We start from the raw sequence: 27,162 nt of genomic DNA, 5'->3' as shown, positions 1-27,162 counted from the left end.
AAATATCAGAGAATACACAGTACTACACTGATCCACTTGCAATATGTATGAATTAAATATTCAGATTTTAAAACGTCAAAGGTCCTTGGTAAAAATATTCAGGAAGTTGGAAGGAAAATGTAGATGACTGATTAATCAATCAATAGATAGAAAGATAGATAGATACTGGGTGTGTGGATGCAGGTGTCTGTGTGTGTGTTTCAATTGAACAACCAACATGTCCTATATTGCATTATCAACTCAGGAGAAAATTTGGACTGGGATTGAATATCTGTAGGTCACAGTAGGTAAAGCCATAGAACTACATATGTATATATATAAAAGATATATATGTACTATATATATAGTATATGTGATGCTAACAAGCTCAAACATGAGATATAACACAGCAAATATCAATATTTGAAATGTGAATGTATAAGGAAAAGTCAGAAAAAGTAAGAAAGAATGAGAAGCAAGAGACAGCATTATAGCAGAAAATTAGATGACTACAAAGTTCTAGGGAATTTTTACATTCACTCTTTAAAAATGTATCTCAATATTTCAAAAAGCCAATTTAACAATGGATCACCACTGATTATTTGTGGAGACAGAAACTGCATTTTTGTGAAATTAATAGTTAGTGAGATGTCAGGATGGATAGTTCCACTTACTCTAATGTAAAGCTGGTATGTGAAGAAATGGAAAGTGGTAGGTATATAATAGATTCGATTTTATTTTGTTTATTTTAAAATCTATTTTTAGTATTAAGGAGATATGATTATGTTCATATAATGAAGGAACCATAGATGATAATTCAAAATATTACATATAATAAGATGATTAATGGAATAAGGTTATAGGATCTTTCTGTTTAGAATTATGAGAATGGAACTTAAGTGAGAGAAAATAATAGATATTCAAATTTAGGAATTACATTTTTATGTTGGAAGTAGGAGGAGGACAAAATGAGGCTAGCAAATAAAATGAAATAGAAGGTCTAGGAGGGATAGGAATACAGATGGTTGAGAACTGTGATTTCCCCATTGCTCTACATTTTCAGGTGTTTCTTTGAATATGCTTATTTGTTCATATTTTGTAAATGAACTTAATAATCAACTTGGTAAGCACTTCCTGGTAGAAGCTTCTCGGTATTTTGGGAAATGGGGTAGGGAATTATATGAAATTTTTAATCAAAACAAATGAATAAGTTTATGACTTTTTAAATACAGCAGAAAGAATACTTAAATGATAATAATTTTTATTTTCAAAAGTGATGACAGCATAAACCAGCATGAGGGAATGAACAGAATGAGAAAATATATGAATTATTTAAAACAATAATGTGAGTAATAATAGTAGTAGTAGTCCTATGAGGTATATGATATGTAAAAATAAAAACATATATGTTTTTATAAACAAAATAAAACCAAAAATATGATAGCACAAAGTAGAATTTCTAAAGTTTTAAATACTTCCACCACAATTAGGTATCACTTCACATATAATAGGATGGCTATAATCAAAATGACTGATGATAAATATTCAAAAAAAAATGCGCAGGAAGCCAGGCGCAGTGACTCACATCTTTAATCCCAGCAGTTTGGGAGGCTGAGGTGGGTGGATCACCTGAGGTCAGGAGTTCAAGACCAGCCTGGCCAAAATGTTGAAATCCCGTCTCAACTAAAAATGCAAAAAATTAGCCGAGCGTGGTGGTGTGCGCCTGTAATCCCAGGTACTCGGGAGGCTGAGGCAAGAGAATCACTTGAACCTGGGAGGCAGACGTTGCGGTGAGCAGAGATCATGCCATTGCACTCCAGCCTGGGCAACAAGAGTGAAACTACGTCTCAAAAAATAAAAAATAAAAAATAAATAAATAAATAAATGTGGAGGAATTGGAATCCACAGATGTTGCTTCAGGAGATATAAAATTGTCAGCCACCTTGGACAAATAATTTGGCAGCCACTCAAAATGTGAAACACAGAGTCTGTCTATGACCTACCAATTCAAATCTTAGTAACTACCTTGAGAAACAAAAACATATATCCATGTAAAACATATATTAATGTTCCTAGCAATATTATAATATTTAAAAAGTAGAAACAAATAATTCGTTCATTAGCTTATGAATGGTATATTTATACCCAGGCATATGTTATTCAGCCATAAACATAAATGAGATACTGATGAACTTTGACCACCTTATAAGTGAAAGAAGTCACAAAAGATATTGTAAGACTCTAGTTACATAAAATATCTTGAATAGGCAAGTCTATATCTAAAACAATAGATTTGTAGTTTCCCAGGAAGGCAGGAGAATGAAGAATGACTGCCATGGTTATAAAGTTTCTTTGTAGGGCACAGAGTCTCTGTCACAACTACTCAACTTTCCCACCATAATATGAAAGTATACATAAACAATATATAGAACAGCAGTAATTGATGTTATTTATACAAACAGGCTGTGGGCCAGATTTGGCCTGAGGGCCATAGTTTGTTTAGACTAACCACTAAAATTATTATGTTGTAAAAATTGTTTTGTATTTATAGAATATATAATAACAAGATATATGAAACAATATATAATGTAAAAGCTCATTAGAGGAGAAAAATAAAAATACTTGATTAATAAAAAAGATGTAACAGCATGATTAAATCCCTGAAAAAAATAAATAGATTAGATAGAAGAAAGAATAAAGGAATAAGGAACATATAAGACAAATAAGAAATGACAAAGTGGTAGATTAAATCTAAATTATATAAGGGTGTGCATTAAAAGTAGAGGCAATAAATAACCTTGACAACTAGAAAAGTTGAGCTCATAGAAGTAGAGAGTGACACTGTGGTCATGAGAGGATAGGAAGGGTCAGGGGAGAAGCGGATGGGGAAAGGTTGGCTATTGGTTACAAAAGTACAGCTAGATAGAAAGAGAAAGTTCTAGTGTTCTATAGCACCATAGGGTGACTATAAACAATAATTCATTGTATGTTTTCAAGTAGCTTAAGGAGGGAATTTTGAATGTTCCCAACATAAATAAATGATAAACGTTTAAGGTAATAAATATGCTAATTACCCTGATTTGATCATTACACCTTTTATTCACGTATCAAAATATCATTCTGTATTCCTTAAATAAGTGTGATTATTATCTGTCAGTCAAAAATAAAATTGTCAGATGTCATTTAAAATGTTTAAAACTTAGTAATATGTGCTTTAAAAGAGATACACTTTAATTAAAATATTATTAGCTACTCTGACCACACAAAAAAGAAAATATTTAAATTAATAAAATCAGAAATGAAAAAGAAGATTACTAAAAATCTTACTGATAGTTAAAGACCTACAAGGGAGTCCTACAAACAGCAATATGCCAAGAAATAAATAAATAAAACAGAAAAACCTCTATAGACACACAAATTACCTAAATCGACTCCAAAAAAATTAGAAAATTATAATAGACTTACGAGAGAAAATTTAATTACTAATAAAAATCATTCTCTAAAAATGTCCAATCCCAGATGGATTTTACAGATGTTGAAATAATTAAGCCAATCCTACACAGTCTTCCAGAATAGAAGAGACAACACTTCCCAACTCATTTTGTGAAGTTTGTATCACCCTGATACCAAAGACAGAGAAAAATATCATATGAAAACAATTCCATAAAGCAATATTCTTTATAAATATAAACGAAAAAATCTTCAAAATTACGCCAGCAAACTGAACCCAGGAATACGTAAAAGGAATTATGCACTGTAACAAAGAGAGACTGGACACAAAGTTAGTTTAATAATCAAAAGTCAATTAATGCAGAATACCACATTAACAAAATAACGATAAAAATGAAATTATTATCTCAGCAGATGTTGCAGAAAAAAATATCTGACAAAATCCAAAATCCCTTAATGACAAAACAAAAATCATTAACAAACTAACATTGGATGAAACCTTGTTTAACCTGATAAAGGGCACCTGTGAAAAAATTACAAATAACATTATGCTTAAAGGTGACAGACTGAATCTTTTCTCCCTAAAAGTGGGAAAAGACGAGAACATCTCTTCTCACCTATTCTATTCAACATTATAATGGAAGTAGTAATCAGGGCAATTAAGTAAGGAAAAGGAAATTTGAGATATCCTAATTGGAAAGAAACAAGATAAACTATCTTTATTCAAGATGGCACGACCATGTTCATAAAAAGTCACAGAGCTCAATAGACAACTAATAAACAAGTTTGTCAAGTTCGCAGAATACAAAACCAGTATGGAAAATTTACTAATTACCAAATACTAATAATGAGAAATCCAAACAGATAAAAAATTTAAATAACATCTAAAATAATAAAACTTCTATAAATAACAAAAGAAGCTTTACTGAAGACTTAGACTTAAATATATAAAACATTGCAGAAATAAATTAAAGAATATCTCAAAAATAAAAGCTACCTACTGCTCATGGATAGAGTTAATATTGTTAATATAGCAATATTCCTCATATTTATCTACAGATTCAACACAATCCTGGGTGCTATTTTATGGGAATTAAAAATAAATTTTAAAATACGTTTGGAGATGCATAGTAGCCAGAATAACCAAAAGAATCTTGGAAAATAAGAATATTGAAGGCCGTACACTTATCAATTCCAAATCTTACCACAAAAATTCAGTAGTAAAGAAAATGTGGTAGTGGCATTAGAGTAGACATAAAGATTAATGGACTATAATTTTAAGTGTGGTAATAATCCCTAGCATTTATTGTCAACTGATCTTTGAAAAAAAATCAAGAATGTTCAATGGGGAAAAAATAATCTCTTCAACAAATGGTGTGAGAACAGCTGGATATTGATATGAAAAAAAATTGAATTTCTACCTCATCCAATACAAAATATTAAAGTGTATCTTATATCAAAATGAGATTAAAGAATGAAACATTTAGAAGAAGCATAAGAATAAATGATGTGATATTGTTGTGATAATTAATTTTACCTGTAAACTTGGCTGGGCCCCTGTGCCCAGATATTAAGTCAAACATCACCCTGGATGCCTCTGTGAAGGTGACTTTTAGACAAAATTAACATTTAAGTTGGTAAAGCTCTAGTAAAGCACATTACTCTTCATTATGTGGGTGAATCTCATCCAATCAAAGCCTTTTTTAGAAAACAGTATTTCCTAAACAAAAGGGAATTCTGCCAGCAGACTATGTTGGTCTTAAGATGCAAATCTTCCTTGGATAACCAGCCTGCCCGCTTACCCTACAGATTTTGGATTTACCAAGCCTTCGCAATCGTCTAAGCCAATTCCATAAAATCTCTCTATCCCTCTCTCTGTATGTACAACACACACACACATACACACACACACATATATATCTCCTGTTGGTTTTCTATTTCTCTGGAGAACCCTGATACAGATGTTGGTGCCAGGAATGAGGTACCAAGAAAACAGAATCTTAAGGGGACATCTTCTGACTTGGTGCTGGGGTTTTGGGAATTTGCCTTCTACTTTGATTAGATTTAAAGACAATTCTATAGAGAGCAGATAGTTCATGGCATGATGAATAGAGACAGGCAAAATATTACCACTGAATACTTCTGATCAAACACTTGTGAAGGCAAGGGTCTTGGTGACCATATATATGATACTTTTGAACATTTTTGCCAAACTAGCAAATATAATGAGATTGATTGCTCCTAATGTTGCTGGACAAAGTGGAGAAAGAAGAGCACAAGCTTAAGTATTTAAATTACCATCTCAAGTGATGCATAAATTACCCAAAAGCTTCTCTGTATGTCTTGAAATAAATTTTTATATCCTATAGCAATAGAACTGAGATTATTGAAAACCAAACCCAGAATCTTATCCTGTCAGTAGATGAATTACAGTGCAAACTGAATTCCCAACCTCCCATGGTACTGCCATAAAAGAGAGAGCATTGAGTGGGAAGCAGTGGGATCCTGAAAATTGGAGTGGGAACTTAGAAAAGGACCCTAATGAAGCTGGGGCTATAAAACTCCTAAATGCTGGTGAATCTTGTTTGCTAGTAGAAGCAACCTCTCTCTCACTTTATGAGGAAATTAAATAACTTCGAATCTCCTGAGGAAAATATAATGACCTCCCCTGAGGTAGTTCCCTTACAAGATAGGGGTGATTCTCCTCAGGACCCTAGATATGTATCTTCATTGTTTATGTGGATGACATTTGTGTTTGTCACACCAGAACTTTAACATAATGGCTGTGGGGAAAAGAGTGCATCTGCTGACAATAAAGGTCTAGATTACGGAAAAAGATGCCACTAACAGTTGAAAATGTCATGAGTGGAGTTCTGGAAAATTACAAAACTAGTAAGGCTTAATGATATAAGTTATGAAGTTTCTGGTACATGTATCCATACACGTGGTTATATGTTTTGGTGTTTATGGGTGTGCAAATACATAATTTATCAACTATAAATTTCAGTGCTTACATTGCTGTATAGTAATAACCATAGAGTTTGTTCAATTAACCTACCTCTATGCTTTGTAATTTAAAGGACAGATCTCTTGATTCAATATCCTTCTCATTATATAAGGAAACATCTGCTTTCTTATGTTTTACTTGGTAAATTACATGTTCAAAGCCAACTGAAGACTCCAGGGGTTCTATTCCATAACTAACATTTTCAAACTGTAGTAAGCCCCTAAAAATTTCAAAAAAAAAATTAGTAAGTAAAATAATGCCTTGTAGAAAAGCCAATAAAATGTCACTTAGCATTATTTTTTTTCATGGTATGCAGATAATTTTTAACCTGAGTCTAAGGTGATAAAATAGGAGAAAGTTACTGGGAATCCACACACTTACTGAGTGACATCACGTACTAATACTATTAGCATTTGCCTAGTTATTAATATTTCATGGCTTCCAAATATATTTAAAAAATCATACTTCTGCATAAAGGCAGGAACCATTGTTAAGTATTTCCATACCAGGCTTTGTGAGTGGCAGTTTTCCCACAATAGTCATGCCTCACTTTAGAACCACTGAATATTATGTTAAAATGTTTAAAATAATTTTGAAGTAAATATTTTATTTTGTAATTCATAAAACAGTAAATTACAACCTGAGTCCAGTACATGTGCTAACCATCGCCACAGATTTTGGATAGCCTTCAATATACCCTTGGTAGTGGCAGAAATTCTGAAAAATAAAATATGCATATCTCCATTAGAATGGTTTGTGTTATAGATACAATTTTCAAATATGTAAAACATATATGTGTTTTGTTTGTATGCATCAAACACTCATCGTTTCAAAAATTGATTTATAATGTTATTAGATGAGCATATGGTTCTGTTTTCCTAAGTACTTTCCACAGATTCACAAAAAATGAGTATATTTTCATATTTCTATATGTTTTAAATTAAGCATGACATTCTCAGTTGTTAGAGTGAGGTAAACATCTTCAAAACTTATTTTTTTCATACTTTTCTGACAATGTTGCATGGTAGATAATGGTAGATAAGCAAAGTTAATTTTTAATTTCATCGAAATGTTTTTCAATTCCATCAAAATGTTTTCATTTGCAAATTTCACCTAGAATTTGTATTGACCTTTGCTTTATAGTTCATTTTTCTACTATGATACCTAAAATCTTAGTTTGTAACACTTTCCAAATACCATACTTCATCGACTCAATACATTGTATTTCTATTTCCACCTTATTTAAAATTTTATGTGAAAATATTTATGCTTTTATTTTTACCACCAATTGGGGTGTACTTCAAACTTTATATAATGAAGGTAAAAACATCTTGAACATTCCACAGCTTTTATCTCCTTCTTTCTAAATGTGGCTTATAATGCCCATGTTGATAATATTTCTAAATCTGTGGAATAATCAGGAAGTTACATCAACCTTAAACATATGATGTCATTGAGAAACTTAGAAATGAATGAATAAGTCATTTTTAAGCCACATAGGATAAAATTTTCATGGAAGAATCAAAAAGCTTCACTTATTACCCAATATCCTTTCCCAGTTTATTTTTATTTTTTATTTTTATCATTGTCAGTTTTGCATTGTTTGCCTTCACTATAATATCTTCTTGCTCAATATTACATTTGCACTTGAAAAGTATGTGTATATATTTGATATATGTGTTGAATTTCTTTCTACTTCATTTAGAAGTTTACAAAGTTTCTACTTCATTAATTATTGGAAGAGAAATTTTAAATCTTCAAATATAATTTATTATTTGTCTATTTCTTTCATTTCCGTCAATTGCTGCCTTTGATAATTTGAGGATTTGAGATCTGTTTTTTATGTTTTGTTTTGTTTTTTGATTTTTTCTTTTTTTTTTTGAGACTGAATCTTACTCTGTCGCCAGGCAAGAGTGCAGTGGCGCAATCTCAGCTCACTGCAATCTCCTCCTCCCAGGTTCAAGTGATTCTCCTGCCTCAGCCTCCTGAGTAGCTGGGACTACAAGTACATGGCACCACGCCCAGCTAATTTTCGTATTTTTAGTAGAAACGAGGTTTCACCATTTTGATCAGGATGGTCTCCATCTCTTGACCTCATGATCCGCCCACCTGGGTCTCCCAAAGTGCTGGGATTACAGGTGTGACTCACCACACCCGACCTGAGGTCTGTTTTTATGTGCACACACATTTTAGATTGTTTAAGCATCCTGGCAATTTTGCCTTTTAATTATGATGACTATCTGTTTGTCCTGGAGAGATGACAAAATCCAGGACAATGATGAATGGCTTACACGTGTCCTACTCTGGATGCAGGGAACAAACTCTTTTCTCATCTAGTTGGCTGATTATTTTTTCTTTTGTAGATAAGTCTTTATTTATCAAGATAATATGACTTTAGGAATGGGAATCATGTGTGGACTTAAGAAAAATAAATAATCCAATAAATACACCTGTTCCCAACCGAATTTAATGAGCTTTTTCCTAGGAAAGAGGTAGGCCTGCAACCTTGGCAAACGTAATTTATTTTCACGGCAGCATATTTTTACTACATTTGAGATCAACATGCAACTACTTACCACATTCAGATTGTTGATGCTTTGAATGCTCTGTAGCATTCTTGCTTTTTTTTTAACTGTACATTTATCTTTCATGGTTACCTCTTGGGAGGTAGGAAGCAGAGTTATATATGGAAGAATGATGCAAAATACAGGTGTGGGATATTGTGATCTCCTGTGCCCCTGTCTTGGATCCTCACTCTGTCTTCTTTCTCTCCTCTCTCTCATTTATGCAAACACAAACAGACATACGCACACACATATATGTATGTGTGTGTATATAACACTGTGTAACATTATCTTAGTTATATATTTGTATAGACTACTCTCTAACTGACTCATGGAGTTGTGTACTCTCTTGTGCAAAACTTAAAGCAACTGACCATTATCTATTATTTCTTCTGTTGAAATCCCAGCCTTTCTAAAAATGCTTTACTTTCAAAACACTTGATTGAGTCGCTATATAAAAATCAGGAATGCAAATGGAAAACACAACAGCAATTAGTAGAGCAGAGCTGAGGTTAAAAAACATGATTTTTTGGGCATGAGCAATCTCGGCAATTTTATTCACTCTTCTTTACTATTTTTATAACAAACTGTAGATAATATTAAATTAAGCTCTACATGTTCTAAATAGATGAAAATTTAGTATACTCCTAAACATGTGTGAAATTTCATGTGTACTTATTTCGTCCTTGAACATAGTTCAAAGAAGATTCGATTCTTATTTTCTCTTCAGATTTAGCTTTCCTGATACAAGTCATGGTTTTTCATTTTACATATTTCACAACATATTTAATGCCTATCACCTAAGGTACATAAGCCCTTAGCATGTTTCTAAGTAGTTTAGAAACATTACAATCATGTCTTTTTGGTTAATCATCTGTTTGATAGGGCTAACTCAGTACATCAGTATACATCATCAACAGGAAAACATTAAACTTATGCCACAAAGCCATGACCCAACCCTTTAGACTCTTAATATGTGGACACTAAATAAGGTGATCATAGAAACTCACATGACAAAAATAAAAGAGATCATAAAAAAAACATACCTGAAAATCTTGGTCAAGTGGTTTCATAATTCCTGTGCCATTATAACTGTAAACTCTAAAATTATGGGATAAAAAATTTCTGTAAAATGAAGATAAAATGAAAAAAATTTGTTTCTTAACTTTTTGTTTTGAAAAATTTATTTTATTAATTATAGATACATAGGTTGACACAGAAAGAGCAAGAGAAACAGAGGGATATTTTCTAAATGTATGGATTTTGTTCGAAATTTTACTCAAACATCTTAGACTTCACTTACTCTATCGTTACTCCGTCCTCCTAGCTGTTTTCCAAACACAACAGGCAACGTTGGACCTCGGGATATTTGTACCATTTTATTCCTGGAAAGTTCTTCAACATAGTTCATTGTTCTCCATCTACTTCAAGTCTTTGCTTATACATCAACTTCCCAATGAGATTTATCTTGAAAATTTTATTTAAAATGTCAACTAGTTCAATCACCAAAGCATAGGATATTTAAATGAACCATATTCTAACTTTATAGTTTTTGCTCAAGCATATATTACTTTCTCACATTCTTTCTACTCTATGTATTTATTATATAATTATTCATCTCATTTGACAATAATATAAACTCAGAGATTTGTATCTATGTTGTTACTAATACTAATGCACCCCAAGCATTAGTATTGTTTGCTAAAGTTACATAAAAAATTAAGCTAATCTCTGAAGATCAGAGCATTTTTTTTTTCAAAATTGATGACACAGTATCAAAAAACCTGTATGTAAATCAAGTAGGATAAAGGGAAATAAAAGTCAGATATAAACATATCATCAAAAGAAAAACAAAAGACTAACAAAAACCCAGATAAACTTTAAAGACCTTTAAAGTTTCAAGAAAAAAGGATGTGGCCGGGCGTGGTGGCTCAAGCCTGTAATCCCAGCAGTTTGGGAGGCCGAGACGGGCGGATCACGAGGTCAGGAGATCCAGATCATCCTGGCTAACACGGTGAAACCCCGTCTCTACTAAAAAATACAAAAATCTAGCCGGGCGAGGTGGCGGGCGCCTGTAGTCCCCGCTACTCGGGAGGCTGAGGCAGGAGAATGGCGTGAACCCAGGAGGCAGAGCTTGTAGTGAGCTGAGATCCGGCCACTGCACTCCAGCCTGGGCGATAGAGCAAGACTCCGTCTCAAAAAAAAAAAAAAAAGAATAAAGGATGTTGCTTTTGAAGAAACAAATAATTCTTAATAAACAAATTAACAAATAATCCAGCTAATTCATCAATAGAAAAGAAAAAAAAAAAAGCCAGAAAACAATGTAATGATTATTTAAAAGGCAAAGGACATCTTTTTCAAAGACATCTTAACATTTATTCCAGCAAAAATTTGTAAGAATATAGTTAAGTTGTTTCATATGAATTTTAGCATCGTTTTTTATTTCCATTTCTGTGAAAAATGTCTTTAGAATTTTGAGAGGGTTTACACTGAATCTGTAGATTTCTTTGGGTATTATGGACACTTTAACAATATTTATTTTTCCAGTTCATGAACATGGTATATCTTTCAGTTTATTTGTTGTTTTCCTTCATTTCTTTTAACAATGTTTTATAGTTTCCAGTGTACAGATCTTTTACCTCCTTAAATTTGTCTGAATAGCCAAAACGATCTTGATCAAAATGAACACAGCTAGAGGCATCATACTACCTGACTTCAAACTATACTGTATAGCCATAGTAACCAAAAGAGCATGGTACTGGTATAAAAATAGATATATAGGCCAATGGATCAATATAGATGTAAGAGAAATAAAATAACGAATTTACAGTCAGTTGGTGTTTGACAAATGTTAAGAAGACACAATGGGGAAAGGACAGTCTCTTCAATGAAATCCCATAAAGAAAACTGGACACCCACATGCAGAAAAACAAAATTGCATCCTATAACACACCATATTAAAAAACTCGAAATGGATTAAAACTTAACTATAATCGTTGTGATGCTAAAACTACTATAAGAAAGCAAAGAGGAAAAACTTGACATTGGTCTGGGCAATGATTTTTTGGATATGACTACCAAAGCACAGGTAACAAAAACAAAATTAGATAAAAATTAGACAAATGGGAGTACATAAGATTTAAAAGCTTCTGTACAGCAAAAGAAACAATCAACACCACGAAGAGACAACCTAAAGGATGGGAGAAAAGATTTGCCAACTACGCATCTAATAAGGGGTCAAAATCCAAAATGCATAGGAACACAAACAACTCAATAGCAAAAAAAAAAAAAAAAAAAAAAAATTGAAAATGAGCAAAATACCTAAATAGACTTTCTCAGAAGAAGACACACATATGGCCAAAAGGTATATGAAAAAATTCTCATTATCACTAATCATCAGAAAAATGTATATCAAAACCACAATGGGATAACAGCTTACTCCTGTTTAATTGGCTATCATCAAAAAGACAGAAGATAACAAGTGTTGGCAAAGACGTGGAGAAACGGGAATACTTACACGATGTTGGTGGAAATGTAAATTGTATAACTATCATGGAAAATAATAAGGAGGTTTCTCAAAATGCTAAAAATAGAACTAGTGTATGATTCAGCAATCCCTCTACTGGGCGTATATCCAAAGCAAATAAAACTAGTATGTTGAAGAGATATCTGTAATAAACATCTCCCAGGTTTATTGCAGTAGCACTCACAACAGTCAAGATATGGAATCAAGCTTAAGTGTCCGTCAATGGACAAATGGATAAAGAAAATGTGGTATATATGCATAATGGAATAGTAGACAGTCATAAAAACAAAAGAAATTCTTTCATTTGTTACAGGCTGGATGAATCTGGAGGGCATTATGTGAAGCAGAATAAGCCAGGTTCAGAAAGAAAAATATTACCTGATCTCATTTATATGGAGAGTCTAAAAAATTCAAACTCATAGAAGCAGAGAGTAGAATGATGGCTTTTAAGGGCTAAGAGTGGGGAAATGGGAGATGATGGTTAAAGAGAATAAAGTTTCAGTTAGAAGTAATAAGTTCTGGAGAGTTTTTGCACACAAGTTGAGTGTAGTTAGTAATGTTTTATACTTGAAAATTGCTAAGAAATTAGATCTCAAGTATTCTCAACCTCAAAAAAGGTAAGTATTTGAAGTGATGGATATATTAATTAGCTTAATCATTTCATGATCTATACATATCTAAAAATATGTAGCAAACTGTTAACATATATAATTTTTTCTGTCAATTAGACCTTTATATAACTGGAAGGAGAGGAATATAATTAAATAAAGATATAAAGACAAAAAAAAACACATATTATTTAAAACAAGCAGTCTTATAATAGAAATATATTAAGAATTCCTGAGATATATCAAAATTAGCTCCAGATAGAAGCACAGAAATGTAGGGAGGACTAAAGAGCACCAGAATTGGTAAATTTTGGTTAAATTAAAATGAATACTGACTTTATAAAAAATAGTAATACTTCATGGAAATGTAAAAATATACAGGCTTGTGATGTGTAAAAAAATAATGAAGGGGAAGCAGAGGGTAAAGGGAGTTAGAGATTTAAGGATCTAAAAACATATGGTAATTTGTAGTAGGAATAATTTGTAATAGATTCAATTACTCAAGAGTTGATATGTTAACATAGAGAACTACTAAAAGAAGAGTAAAAGAATGTATCACAAAGAATTTAATTGAGGAATAATGTGTAATATAAATTAGTAGATTCAATCAGATACAGGCAATGAAGAAAAAAGAGGAATATAAAACAAAAGATCAAACAGAAAAAATAATGTTTCCAAAATCACATGAAAATTTAAACAATCAAGAAGAGTAAGCACACCTTAAAACTGAAGGACAAGTTTGGTTATAAACACCTGTTATAAAGTCATAGTAGTTAAAACTATGACATTTGGACAGATAAATAGACAGGGTTTAAGAATGAGCATTTACGTAAAGAGAAGAGAACAAAGAATCCAGAGACTCCTTTATATACAGTCATTTAATTTATAAAAAAGATTACATTACAGTGGAGTGAAGAAATATCATTTTTTTTTTATTGTGCTGGGTCCACTGAATGCTAATTTGAAAGAAAAATAATTGCCAAAGCATCTATGATGAGGAAAAAGGTGAAAAGGCTTTATATTTAGGCTATCAAGATTTATCATAAACAGACAAATAGACCAAAAAGTTTAATCAAGAGCCTGGAAACAGATAAAACCATATATAAATGTATAATATATAACCATCGTCACACAGAAGACATGTACAGAAAGACAGAAGATTCGATAAAGCTCTTGAAACATTTGAAAAATCATACAGAAAAACTAAATTGGTTGTCTACCTTACAGCATATTCAAAAGCCAATTTCTGTTTCAAAAAAGACCCGAATGTGAAAGGCAAAACTAAAAATATTTTAGAGGATTATATAAGATTTAGTCATGGTCTTTGAATAAGAAAGGATTTATACAAGATACAAATATAACTTACCATAATGGAAGAATTATCTTTGCCAAATACCATAAGTGTGAAAACACAGGGAGAGAAAAGGTCAGATTAGAAATATCTTTTGACAAAGAACAAATGTCTTACACAGGCACTTCACAGGGGAGAAATTCCATATGGCTAACTGCTGTATTTAAAAAGTTAGAGAAATTATTTACAGTTGGAGAAATACATATTAAATCACAGTAGGACATAAGTATATAATTATAAACTTAAAACTTAAAACATCTACCACTATTAATAGAATATATAATTCAGAGGGGTGTGTAAATTAGTATAATGCTTTGGAGGAAACGTATGGTAATTATGAAAATGCATGTAGCTTAACCCATCAGTATGCTATTAGTCATATGTGCTACAAAATATTGTGCATATGTCCAAAATAATATATATTTTAATATACAAACTAGACAGAAACAAAATGTTCAACATAAGATGATATAAATTGTTGTATAATCATGAAATTGGATGCTATACAGTAATAAAAATGAATAAATTGGAATTCTTGCAACAACATTGAAAAACCTCACAAACATTATTTTGAGTGACTGAAACTAGAAAAATCATTATAATTCATTTATTTAGAGCTAGAAAACAGACAAAATGAAACCACATTAGCTAGGATAATAAATCATAAATAAAATCAGGAAAATGGATATCACAACAATCCAGAAAAGTAGTGAGAAGGACTGAGGGGCTATTACAGGAAATGATAAACAGCACAACTTCTTGAGTGCAGTCAATATATGTGTAAAGTCAGAGGGTTACATAAATATTCACTTCATGACACTTACTTAACTGCATAAACATATTTTATATTTTAATTTATGCCAATTTATTATGCAATGAACATTAAAAATTTTTAAAGATAATTGACAGTGATTTTGTGACAGAAAGGAGACCTATTTCCCAGTTTCCATTGCCACTCTTGATATTGAAATGACTGATGAACAATAATAATTTTCAAATACAGGACTACACTGTAAATAATGGGGTAATAAACTGGCCCATAGGTCAAATCCAGCTGATAGACGGTTTTTGAAAATAGAGTGGTTTTGCAAAATAACCACACCCATCATTTGCAAACTGTTTATGGCTGCTTTTACAACAGCAGGTAGTTGCAAGAGAGTATATAAAGCTCAGAGTCTAAAATATTTACTATCTCCCCTTTGCCAAAATATTTCCTGATTCTATTATATTATAGGGTTAATGGGAATGATCAAAGCAATAGAAACAAAGGCTGGTACCACAGCTGAAAGAGTGAGCAGGTGAAGCTGTGCAAAGTAAGATGGATTCTGAATCAGAACCATACCTTAAGAATAGGTGGTTTAATGTCCTCTGGTCATTAGCATGAGAACACATTATTTGAGACAATAGTGCCCAGCATCAGAACACATTGATGTGAGCCTTTAAATGAAAGGAATAGAGCTAGAAATTTCCTCTCCAAGTTGCTGATAGAAACGAAAAAAAAAAAAAAAATCAATACCTGCTTCTTTTTTTTTTTTTTTTTTTTTTTTTTTTGAGACGGAGTCTCACGCTGTCGCCCAGGCTGGAGTGCAGTGGCGCGATCTCGGCTCACTGCAAGCTCCGCCTCCTGGGTTCACGCCATTCTCCTGCCTCAGCCTCCTGAGTAGCTGGGACTACAGGCGCCCGCCACCGCGCCCGGCTAATTTTTTTTTGTATTTTTAGTAGAGACGGGGTTTCACTGTGGTCTCGATCTCCTGACCTTGTGATCCGCCCGCCTCGGCCTCCCAAAGTGCTGGGATTACAGGCTTGAGCCACCGCGCCCGGCCAATCAATACCTGCTTCTATCATCTCAGCATTTGTTTCATCCCAGAATTTATATTTTGAAACCTAATCACCAATGTGACGGTTTTAGGAGGTGGTACTTTAGGGAGATGATCAGGTCACAAGGCTGGAACCCTTCTGAATGGAATTCGTGTCCTTGTGAAAGAGACCTCAGAGAATTGACCTGCTCCTTCCACTGTGTGAGGGCACAGCATGGAGCAGCCATTCAGAACCAGGAAATGAGCCTTCACCAGACACTGAATCTGCCAGTGCCTCAATCTTGGACTTCCCAGTGTCTAGAACTGTAAGAAATAAATCTCTTTTGTTTATAGGCTACCCAGTCTATGGTATTAATATTTTGTTATAGCAGCCCAAACAGACTAAGACACCTGCTGTATACAGACCCTGGACAAAAGGATGCTACCCCATACCGACTGAGGCAGAAATAGCATCACGTGCAGAAATGAAAACCCTAAACTATATCTCAGGCAGACGGGAAATGGATTCCAAGCAGCCCTATTATCACTGAAATCCTGAACTGATAAACTGTAAACTTTTGACCCAGTTAATTGTCGTGTTAATTGTCGTGGCAGGAACCAAGTAGAAGCATCCATAAAACCACTCCCAAAGAGAGGCCTCCACAACACAAAAAAGATTAGAGGATGGTAGAAAATAAGGTTCACTCAAAGGAGCTCATCAGCGATGGTTCCAAACATATGGAAAAGTCCAAAGCTTGAAAGCTGGGAGAAATCATGTAGAAAAATAGCAATAATCAAGTAAACTGTGAAACTTAAGAATAAAGAAGTTTTAATGTTGAAATGGATAAAAGACAGAGATAAAAAGCTATAAAATATTTACAAAGCACAAATATGTCACTGTGTACAGAAATCCTAACCATGAAAAACATAGTCATTGAAAAATATTTGGCCGGGCGCGGTGGCTCAAGCCTGTAATCCCAGCACTTTGGGAGGCCGAGGCGGGTGGATCACGAGGGCAGGAGATCGAGACTATCCTGGCTAACATGGTGAAACCCCGTCTCTACTAAAAATACAAAAAAAAACTAGCCGGGCGTGGTGGCGGGCGCCTGTAGTCTCAGCTACTTGGGAGGCTGAGGCGGGAGAATGGCGTGAACCCGGGAGGCGGAGCTTGCAGTGAGCCGAGATCACGCCACTGCACTCCAGCCTGGGAGACACAGCGAGACTCCGTCTCAAAAAAAAAAAAAAAAAAAAAAAATATTCTTGAAGAGTAGACTAGACATACATAAAGAGTGAAATGGAAATCTTCCAGAATAAAGCACAAAATCAGGAATAACAGGAAATGTGAATGAGTACATAGAAATATGTGATAGATAAGTGAGTCAAAAACGGCTAACTTTAGAGAACAAAATAATGATTCACTAAAATTTATATTAAGGGGTCCCAATGTATATTCAGTAGCATCCCAGAAAAGGTTACTAGAGTGAGAAAAAGAAACAATTAAACTTAAAAATTGATGAGACTCTCCATAATTGATGCAAGGATGTTAATTCTCAAACTGTAAATTCAGAGTCCTGAGAGATATAAACAAAAAGAGATCAATGACTAGCACGTCATAGACAAACCACAGCATCTTAAAAGATATCAGAAGTACACATTGGCTTTGGTGTTACTCTAAATATCCTACTAATCTGGATCTCTCCTCAGGTTTCTCAAGAATACCTTGTGCAGTGTCATAAAATTGGTTCCTGGTGTCCTTATTTTGTATATTTGAAAGCCCTCGGAGATGGTCATGTTGCTAGGAAAAGATACAGTTTGGTGCTAGCTCTGCACACAGTCCAGACCTCATTGTCTTTTGAAAGTAAATATTGCTATCACCCTGAGCATCTATAAACTGTTGACCATGCCTGAAACTAACTAGTTACCAGGATACTCTGGGTAGGGACTGACAGGGCTTGAGGTAGACCAATAACAGTAGCCACTAAAGGCTTCAGTACTCCACCAGCGTGGGCAGCCCAACAACACTTTATGTTGTCCCATCCCATAATATTATACACCTTATTCTTATCTGATGCAGGTAAAATGTAAAAACAATGAAAGCTTTGAATTTTACTTTTATTATACATTTGGTTATTCATTTCTAAAATGTCTGATTTGTAATATTCTATTTCTTGCTGCTTATTGATATTTTACAATAATGTTTTGAATGTTTTTGAGCCAAGAGTTTTTTGGCAACTGCTCTTGAATTTACAAATATCTGGTGATTCTCTGATGACGGCTTTGTAATTACTTTCTAATTTTATTATGCTAGTCATTGAGGATATGGTTACTATTCAAAAGATTTTTTTATTTTAGTGTGTGATTTTTTTTCTTAAGTACCTTTTCACCGCTTGTGTGCAAGAAAATAATGACATTATTTGTGAGGTACACAGTATGTGATTTATCCATTACATCACCATAAATTGTACTGTATATTCTATACATTTTTTCTAATAGAAAAAAGAGATTAAGAAATCTACTGTTATGGCTATATTTTAATTCAGATATTCTTATATGTCTAATTACACTTTACATATTTTGATCTATATTAAACATTTATAAATACTGTTATCTGTGATGCAGAAAGTAAGTTCAGAGGAGGCCTTATTACTGGTCACTGACTTGCTCTCAGTCTCATCACTTGGCATTCTAAAGTAACAGCTGTTGGTGAGATTCTACCTGGGTTTGCTCTACGTATTTCTTGCAGAAGGCAGCACTTTTTTTTCTTCAGAAAAAAGTAATTTTGAGTCTTTTTTTAATGGTATTTCTTCAAACTAGTACCGTCCATCTTATAAATAGAAAACATTTTCCAAAATTTATGATGTATAAAAAGATTGTAGCTATGGATTCTAGAAATGATACGGATGTATTTTTTATTTTTGTATTGATTTGGTAACTTCACTTGCAGGATTCTGCTTTTGATAATTTGTAGAAGTCTGTTCTTATCACTTGAAGAATCATTTCAATTTTCACTTTTCTTTATTTCTCTGTATATTGTGCTTGTTTTCCCCAAATTCATCAACTGATCTGAGATTGAATTTGGCTAATTACAAATTTTATTTAATTTTAAGTCCTTAATAAGTTGTGATAAAGTATGTAAACTAATTAAAAAATGTGTCATGATTCACAACATCCAGCAATCTGCTATGTTCTTTGAAATATACCTTGAATATAAGAGAACTTAAAAACAAGCCATATATATTTTTTATGAGAGATAGAAAATTATCAAAATTCATCCTCTATGAAACCTCTTGGATAACCAAATAAAAATCTGGTGCTACTGGGAACAAGAAAGAGGGGCACATACACTCTGAATTCAAGTTCTAGGTACGTGTCATATAGGCTTAAATCATATGGTAAGGAACGAATGAATGGCAAGTAGCTAGAAATATTTTCAAATGCAAAATTACATTTTGGACAATTTCAAACAAAAATTATAAGTAGAACAAAGAGAATTGATAGAATAATGATGATTACCTACTTTTGCATTAAATTTGCAGTGTATGGTTTCCCTTCAATTACAATTTTGTAGGATACCTGGCAGGAGAGCACAGTAAAAATACAAAGAAAATGAGAAAAATGTTAGAAAGGATAACCACCATTTTACATTCATGATAATTACATTCTAAAACACATTCATTTAATAAAAGGAGAAAAAATTAGAATTCAATGCTGATTTATTTGAATGGCATTTGACTCTAGATTTCATAATCAAAATAATGAATAAAATAATGTATATACTTTCTTATTTTTTCATTTTGAAATGTGTGTGTTGATTTTATGTCCTGCAACTTTATTGAATTCATCTGTTTGATCTAACAGTTTTATGGTGGAGTCTGGGGTTTTCTATATATGGGATCATGTCATGTGCTAATAAAGATATTTTACTTCCTTCTGATTTTGGATACTGTTTATATCTTTTTCTCTGTCCTTGATATCAGTACTATGTTGAGAGTGGGAATCCTTGTCTTGCACCACATCTTAAAGAAAAAGCTTTGGTCCGGCGCAGCGGTTCACACCTATAATCCCAGCACTTTGGGAGGCTGAGGCAGGCGGATCATGAGGTCAGGAGTTTGAGACCAGCCTGACCAACATGGTGAAACCCCGTCTCTACAAAAATATAGAAAAAATTAGCCCGGCGTGGTGGCGTGTACCTGTAATCCCAGATACTCGGGAGGCTGAGGCAGGGGAATTTCTTGAACCCTGGAGGCGGAGGTTGCAGTGAGCCAAGATGGCGCCATTGCGCTCCAGCCTGGGCAACCGGGTGAGGTTCCGTTAAAAAAAAAAAAAAAAGAGGTTTTAGTTCCTTTCCACTAATTATGATGTTGACTATGGGTTTTTCATAACTGTCCTTAATTATATTCAGGTACCTTCCTTCTACACCTAAACTGTTGAGTGTTTTTAATCAAGAAAGGATGTTAGACTTTGTGGAGTACTTTTTCCTGTTCTCCTGGTGTCTTCATATCCACATGCGTCTATGCTCAGATTCCTTGTTCTTTACAAGGACACCAGTTATATGATATTAGAGCCCATTCTATTCTAGTAAACTCATTTTAATTTAATTACCTCTTTATGGGTCTGCCTCCAAATATGCTTACGTTCTGAGGCATCAGGGGTTAGGACTTCAAGAAATAAACTCTGTTTTGGATTTGGGACAATTGTTCTGAAGATTCAACTTTTTAAAGTCATTTCTCAGTTAAAATATGTTTACTATTACCTCTTCTTCTTTTTCCCCCTATTTCAGGAATGCCAATCACTCTATGCTTAAGCTTCTAATTCTGTCCTTTTCTCTTAGCCTTTCATATGTTGCATTTCATTTCTTTAGGTGTCTCTGTTCTACTTTAAATCCCTGACTTTTATATTTTCATATTGCATTTTCCACTTTTAGAAGTTGCATTCAGTTATTTTTAAAATCTAGTAATTTTAGGTTGAATGTTCTTACGGCTTTTAGTCTTTATTAACTGTAATAATTTAAAATATATATTTTCATATTACTTTTATAGTGTTTGTTGAATTAGCATAATAGCCTCATTGCTTTAAAAAATACTATTAATTCGTTTCTTTATATCTGGCACTGTTCTAGGCAAGAAGAATACAGATATTAACAAAATAGACAATTTTTTTTCTCATGAATTTGACAGTTGAAAATGGGCATTTTTTTTTTACTTATTGCAAATCACTATCTTATAACAATCAAGTAATTCTTGTTTGAAATACTTGTCTCCAGATAGATTCTCTGCTTATTTTCTAATATGATTAACATCCCCATAATTCTTTTACATTAAAAATCTTTCATAAAAGCCTCATTCCTTATTTTCTATTTAAATGATTTATTTTATTAATAGATATGCATTCATTTAAAAATGTTTTATATACCATCTTAAGCTATAATGTCTGTATTAGGATGACAAATGGATACATGCTAAGGAAATATTTGCATTTAAATTACCAAGCATCTGCTAAACCAAAAAAGAAAAAAATTGATGTCTCAAGAAACCACATTCCACTTCAGAAATGGATTCTAGAACTTAGTGAAAATGACAAGAAGCTTTTAAATTCTAATTTTAAAAAGAGAATAATAATTCTGAACTAAAATAATCTAAAATAACATAAAGAGTCCTAATCATTAACATATTTCAATCAGGGCTAAAAAATCATTAATATAACATCACTAATTCAAGTGATCATCATCCCATATAAGCAAGCCGAGGCTTACTTCGCAACAATGACAAAAAAATTCCTCCAAATACAGCCTGAACGGTGAGTGAGAACAGAATCTCTAGAACAATCAAGCCAATGATTATTCAAAGACATCCAAGAGGAAGACAGATTCAGAAAATGGACTTGGGGCTTTGATATCCAGCATCACTGCACCATTATTTCTGTGAAACATTGTTGATCCTGGTTCATTTACAAAAGGACTTTTCCATTCAGGGAAAATTGGGTATTAATAAAAATTGGGTATAAATATAAAATTCAACAGGTGTGCATGAATGGAAAATGGCAGATTAACTTCTTAGAAATAAAATATTTACATGATTTTTAATTTGTAAATAATGTTAGTGATTCATTACCTGCGATTCAATTTCTTCCTTTATTATTGACCGTATTTTCTCCGGAACTGTAATTTGCACAGGTAAACTATCAAAATCTGCAAAATGTGCAAAATGTTTTATTAGAACAATACCCATCATTTCAGAGCTTCTTTTATGAGTTTTTCATCTATATCTCTAATCTCTATTCTATACGCTGCTTCTCAGTTTTATTATCTTCCCATTTCTTTCTAAAATTACAAGGAGGTTTTTTTTCTGGCTTTTTAAATGTTTTTATTTTTTATTTTATTTTTTATTTTTTTTGAGACGAAGTCTCTGTCGCCCAGGCTGGAGTGCAGTGGCACAATCTCCCTTCACTGCAACCTCAGCCTCCCGGATTCAAGCGATTCCCCTGCCTCAGCCTCCCGAGCAGCTGGCACTACAGGCACGCACCACCACCCCTGGCTAATTTTTTATATTTTTAGTAGGGGGGGGGGTTTCACTGTGTTAGCCAGGATGGTCTCGATCTCCTGACCTCGTGATCCGCCTTCCTCGGCCTCCCAAAGTGCTGGGATTACAGGCGTGAGCCACCGCGCCCAGCCATATTTTTTTTTTTTTTTTTAAAAAAAGAAGTAGGTATATTGCTTTAGGAGTATTGCCCTGTAAGTAGGTTCTGGTAACCTTGGGTCAATAGGTTCAAGCCCCTCACTCTGGACTCTTCAGCTAGAGAGTACAGAAGTTGGGTCTCAACCTTCACTGTCGTGAAAAATGCAAAGCAGGATCTGAAACTACAATTTTGGAGCATCCTCTTAAGGCCTGGGACCTCCCATCTTTCCTAGGTTTCCAGGACGTGTGGGAGAGCCCTTATTCTCTATGGATTTTGGTTGGGGAAGGCGGCAATGTTGGGGATGAGCTTGGAGTTGCCGAGTTGGAAACCTCACAGGAAAGCATCCTCCCAGGGATGTCCAGTGTAACTTGGAGGCAAAGGGGGAGTAGCGCCGAGGGTCCCAAAAGGCTAAAGAAGGAGTTTTTCTACTTACTACTGTCCATCCACAGCCCGCCGAGCCCGCTGAGCAGAAACAGGACGCGCCACATGGCTTGAAGTCCTGGGTCCCAGCCGGAGTAATGGCAGTTGGTGGTTACAGGGCTGTTGGGAGCGCGAGATGACGCCCCGGCTACGCAGCTGGAAGAGGCAGGAGGCTGGGAGAGCCCAGGTGGGCTGAGGTTGGGTGCGGTGCGCTGTGGAACATGCGAACTCCCGGGCCCTGCCTCTTGCAGGATAAGCACTCCAGGGGACGTGATGCCTAATTAAGGCAACAACGACAACAAAATCACTTCCAACAGCTGAGGAACAAGAAGATTCATAAACACTTCTTAAGTAAAATTTTAATTGAATGTATATAAACACGTATCAGGAGCTCGAGACCAGTTTCCCCAACATGGAGAAACCCCGTCCCTACTAAAAATACAAAAAAAAAAAAAAAAAAAAAAATTAACTGGGCGTGGTGGCAGGCACCTGTAATCCCAGCTACTCGGGAAGCTGAGGCAGGAGAATAGCTTGAACCTGGGAGGCGGAGGTTGCAGTGAGCAGAGATCCTACCACTGCACTCCAGCCTGGGCGACAGAGCGAAACTCCGTCAAAACAAAACAAAACAAAAAATGAAAAAGTATATAATAAATCATAGGTTCACAGGTCAATTAATATTCAAGTGAAAAAAAAAAAAACAGTGTAATTAGTACCACGATGAAGAAATGAAAAAAAGAACCACCCAAATCCCCAGATTCCCACCTCACAACCACGACTTCTAAACAACCAAAGATAAGTTTTGTCTGTTTTCGAACTTTTTGCAAGTAGAAACAATCACTGTGTACTCTTTCATTGGGTTTTTTTTTTTAGATGAACAGAAAATTCTTTAAAAGATACAAATTTCTTTTTTTTTTTTTAATTTTTTACTTTTTATTCTTTAAGTTCTAGGGTACATGCGCACAACGTGCAGATTTGTTACATATGTATACATGTGCCATGTTGGTTTGCTGCACCCATTAACTCATCATTTACATTAGGTGTATCTCCTAATGCTATCCCTCTCCTCTTCCCCCATCCGACGACAGACCCCTGTATGTGGTGTTCCCCGCCCTGTGTCCAAGTGTTCTCATTGTTCAATTCCCACCTGTGAGTGACAACATGCGGTGTTTGGTTTTCTGTCCTTGCCATAGTTTGCTCAGAATTATGGTTTCCAGCTTCATCCATGTCCCTACAAAGGACATGAACTCATCCTTTTTGGTTCTTTTAATCGGATGATTGTAAGGTTCATACAAAGCAATAGTTCTGTTTTATCCTCACCGGTGTATATTACAGATTCAATAAATATAACACCACTTGTTTTTCCATTTTACTATTAATGAATATTTGGTTTGTTTATTGTTCCAGCTATTAAAAATAATATTTAACTACAAATATTCTTCTACATGCCTTTTGGTGTAATAAGTAAGGATTTCTACTGGGTATATTTCTGGAGTGAAGTTGTCGCATCACAGGGTATGTGTTGGTAGATACTTCCGACAAGTTTTCTAAGACTGTACTAATTTATGCTCCCACCAGAAGTGTATGAAAATTCCACTTCCTACACATCAATGCCTACGCTTGTTTTCCTCCTCTCTCTGTCCTTCATTTTAGTTATTTCCGTTTCAATTTTCATTTTCATGGTGGTTAATGAACTTCAGCACAATTTGATCTGTTTATTGCTAATTTATGTAGCTTCTTTGGTAAGAGCCTTTTTGAGACTTCAGTCTGATTTCTCATTAGGTAGCCTTGTCTCTTTTTAACTGAATGTACAATCTGTTGATGAAGTTAAGATGTGATTCCTTTGTTGGATATAATGATTGCAAATATCTTGTGTACCGGGGCTTGCTTTTTCACTTTTAATAGAGTTTTGTAGATATAAATTAGTCTTATTCAGAAATTTTATTTTATTCCAAATGTGATGAGGTTTTCAATGGTACCTATTTTATCACAGATGTTGAATTTTATCAAATGCCTTTTCTGCATAAATGATGTGATCATATAGTTTTCTCCATTTTTTGTTAATATGATAAAATTATCGATTTTCCAGTGTTAAACTTGCACTCTTGGAATATACCATATTTGGCCATGATGTCCCACCCTTTTACATTTTGTGGGTTTGATTTTCTACTATTTTGTTTTGCATTTTTGCATTCATATTAGTAAAGATATTTCTCTGTAATGTTCTTTCATTGTAATGAACTTACCAATTTTTGTTTCAGAGACATGCTGCCCTCATAAAAGAAATTAAGAATTGTTATCTCTTCCTTTACTCTTTGAAATAGTGTAATGCTGTGAATATTTATTATTTTAGTGTTTCTTAGCATTTAGAAATACAGTGACTATGACCTGGAGTTTTCTTTGTGAGAAGACTTATTTACTTTTTTAATCATGCTTTGAGAAAGCCATGTTTCTGAAGGAATTTGTCCGTTTATTCAGGGTTGTTAAATTATTGACAAAAGTTGTTCTTAATACCTTCCTCTCCTCTAGCAACTTTTTAAGTTCTGTAGCACTTGCCGACATCTCTCTTCTTTCATTCTAAATATTGACAATTTGTGATGTTTCTCTTTATGCGGGGTAAATAGTTCTTGGAATTTATCATTTTTATTAAGTTTTACAGGAACTCAATTTTGGATTTCTTTACTTTTTCTATTGTATGTTTTCTGCTTTGTTGATTTTTGTTCTTGTGTTCTTTTCCTTTTTTCTACTTTGGGCGTAATGTTCTTTTTCTAGCTTCTACGGTTGGAAGTTTATATTATTTATTTTAAACATTTCTTCTTTGTAACCTATGTCTTTAAACTAATCTCCACCTATTTCCAAATTTCTATCTATTCATTGCTTTAACTTCACCATTGTATGCTTATACTTTATTTTGATATACTTTACTTTCATTAATATTCAATTCTAAATGTTTTCTACTTTTCTTCATGATTTTTTTTTTTGCCCCACATGTCTAGTGGTGTTATTTAAATGCCACATATTTGAGCATGTCTTACTTTTTTTATTGATGTCTAACTCAATCCAATTGTGATCATAGATTGTATCCTAAATAATTTCAAGCCATTGCAATTCACTAAGAGAAAATTCATTGCCCATTAGATGGCTCATTACATTGAATGTTTCGAATTAATGCAAACTGTAAAAGAATGCAGACTATTTAGTTGTGGATTATATTATTCTTTAAATGTCAACTAGATCAAGTTGGATAATACATTTTCAAATATCTTATATCCTTATTAATTCTTTTGTATGCTTGTTCTTTTATTATGTCCAACTAAAAATCCTTTTCTATTTTTCCTTTGTGTTTTATCAATTTTTAATTATCGTATTTTGGAGATAAATTTTTTAAAAAACTCACTTAGGGATGTTTTGTCTTTCTGATGAAGTGAACTTGTGTCATTATAATGCCACTCTTTGCCCATGCTGACTTTTTGCCATTAAGTTTATTTTATCTAACACTTCCATAGCCAGATAGTTTTTAATGATTAGAATTTGCTTGGGATATTTTACAAAAATATTTCACTTTAAAGGCATGTCCTTAAAGTTTGTGCATGTGCATTTGTGTATAAATAACATATAGACTTTTAAATTCAGTCTGATGATCTTGACTTTAATTGAAGTATTAGGTCCGTTTCCTTACAGTAATTACGGACATGTTAAGTTTATGTCTCTCACCTACTAGTAGTTTTCTATTGTTTTCCTACTGGTTGTCTCGTCTTTTATTTTCACTTTCTTACCTGTTTTGAATAA

At 33.6% G+C, this 27,162-nt stretch overlaps 1 protein-coding gene across 2 annotated transcripts in view; it reads right to left on the bottom strand.

Moving 5' to 3' along the window:
* Nucleotides 1-23,540, bottom strand: part of ADAM2 (ADAM metallopeptidase domain 2) — a 113,928-nt gene extending 90,388 nt beyond the window's left edge. The window contains exons 1-6 of one of the 2 annotated variants that reach the window (XM_050801319.1): nucleotides 23,390-23,540; nucleotides 22,392-22,468; nucleotides 19,799-19,854; nucleotides 10,047-10,125; nucleotides 7,077-7,153; nucleotides 6,488-6,656 (exon numbers count right to left, since the gene is read on the bottom strand). In XM_050801319.1, the coding sequence (XP_050657276.1) occupies nucleotides 6,488-6,656; nucleotides 7,077-7,153; nucleotides 10,047-10,125; nucleotides 19,799-19,854; nucleotides 22,392-22,468; nucleotides 23,390-23,444 (513 nt within the window). In that variant the 5' untranslated portion in view covers nucleotides 23,445-23,540. The remainder of the gene's footprint in view (nucleotides 1-6,487; nucleotides 6,657-7,076; nucleotides 7,154-10,046; nucleotides 10,126-19,798; nucleotides 19,855-22,391; nucleotides 22,469-23,389) is intronic. The other variant, XM_050801320.1, reaches the window with a different exon arrangement.
* Between the last annotated feature and the right edge of the window lie 3,622 nt (nucleotides 23,541-27,162).

This window comes from Macaca thibetana, chromosome 8 (genome assembly GCF_024542745.1).
Source record: "Macaca thibetana thibetana isolate TM-01 chromosome 8, ASM2454274v1, whole genome shotgun sequence".
Classification (NCBI taxonomy): Eukaryota; Metazoa; Chordata; class Mammalia; order Primates; family Cercopithecidae; genus Macaca; species Macaca thibetana.
This window is presented reverse-complemented; position numbering and strand designations above follow the sequence as displayed.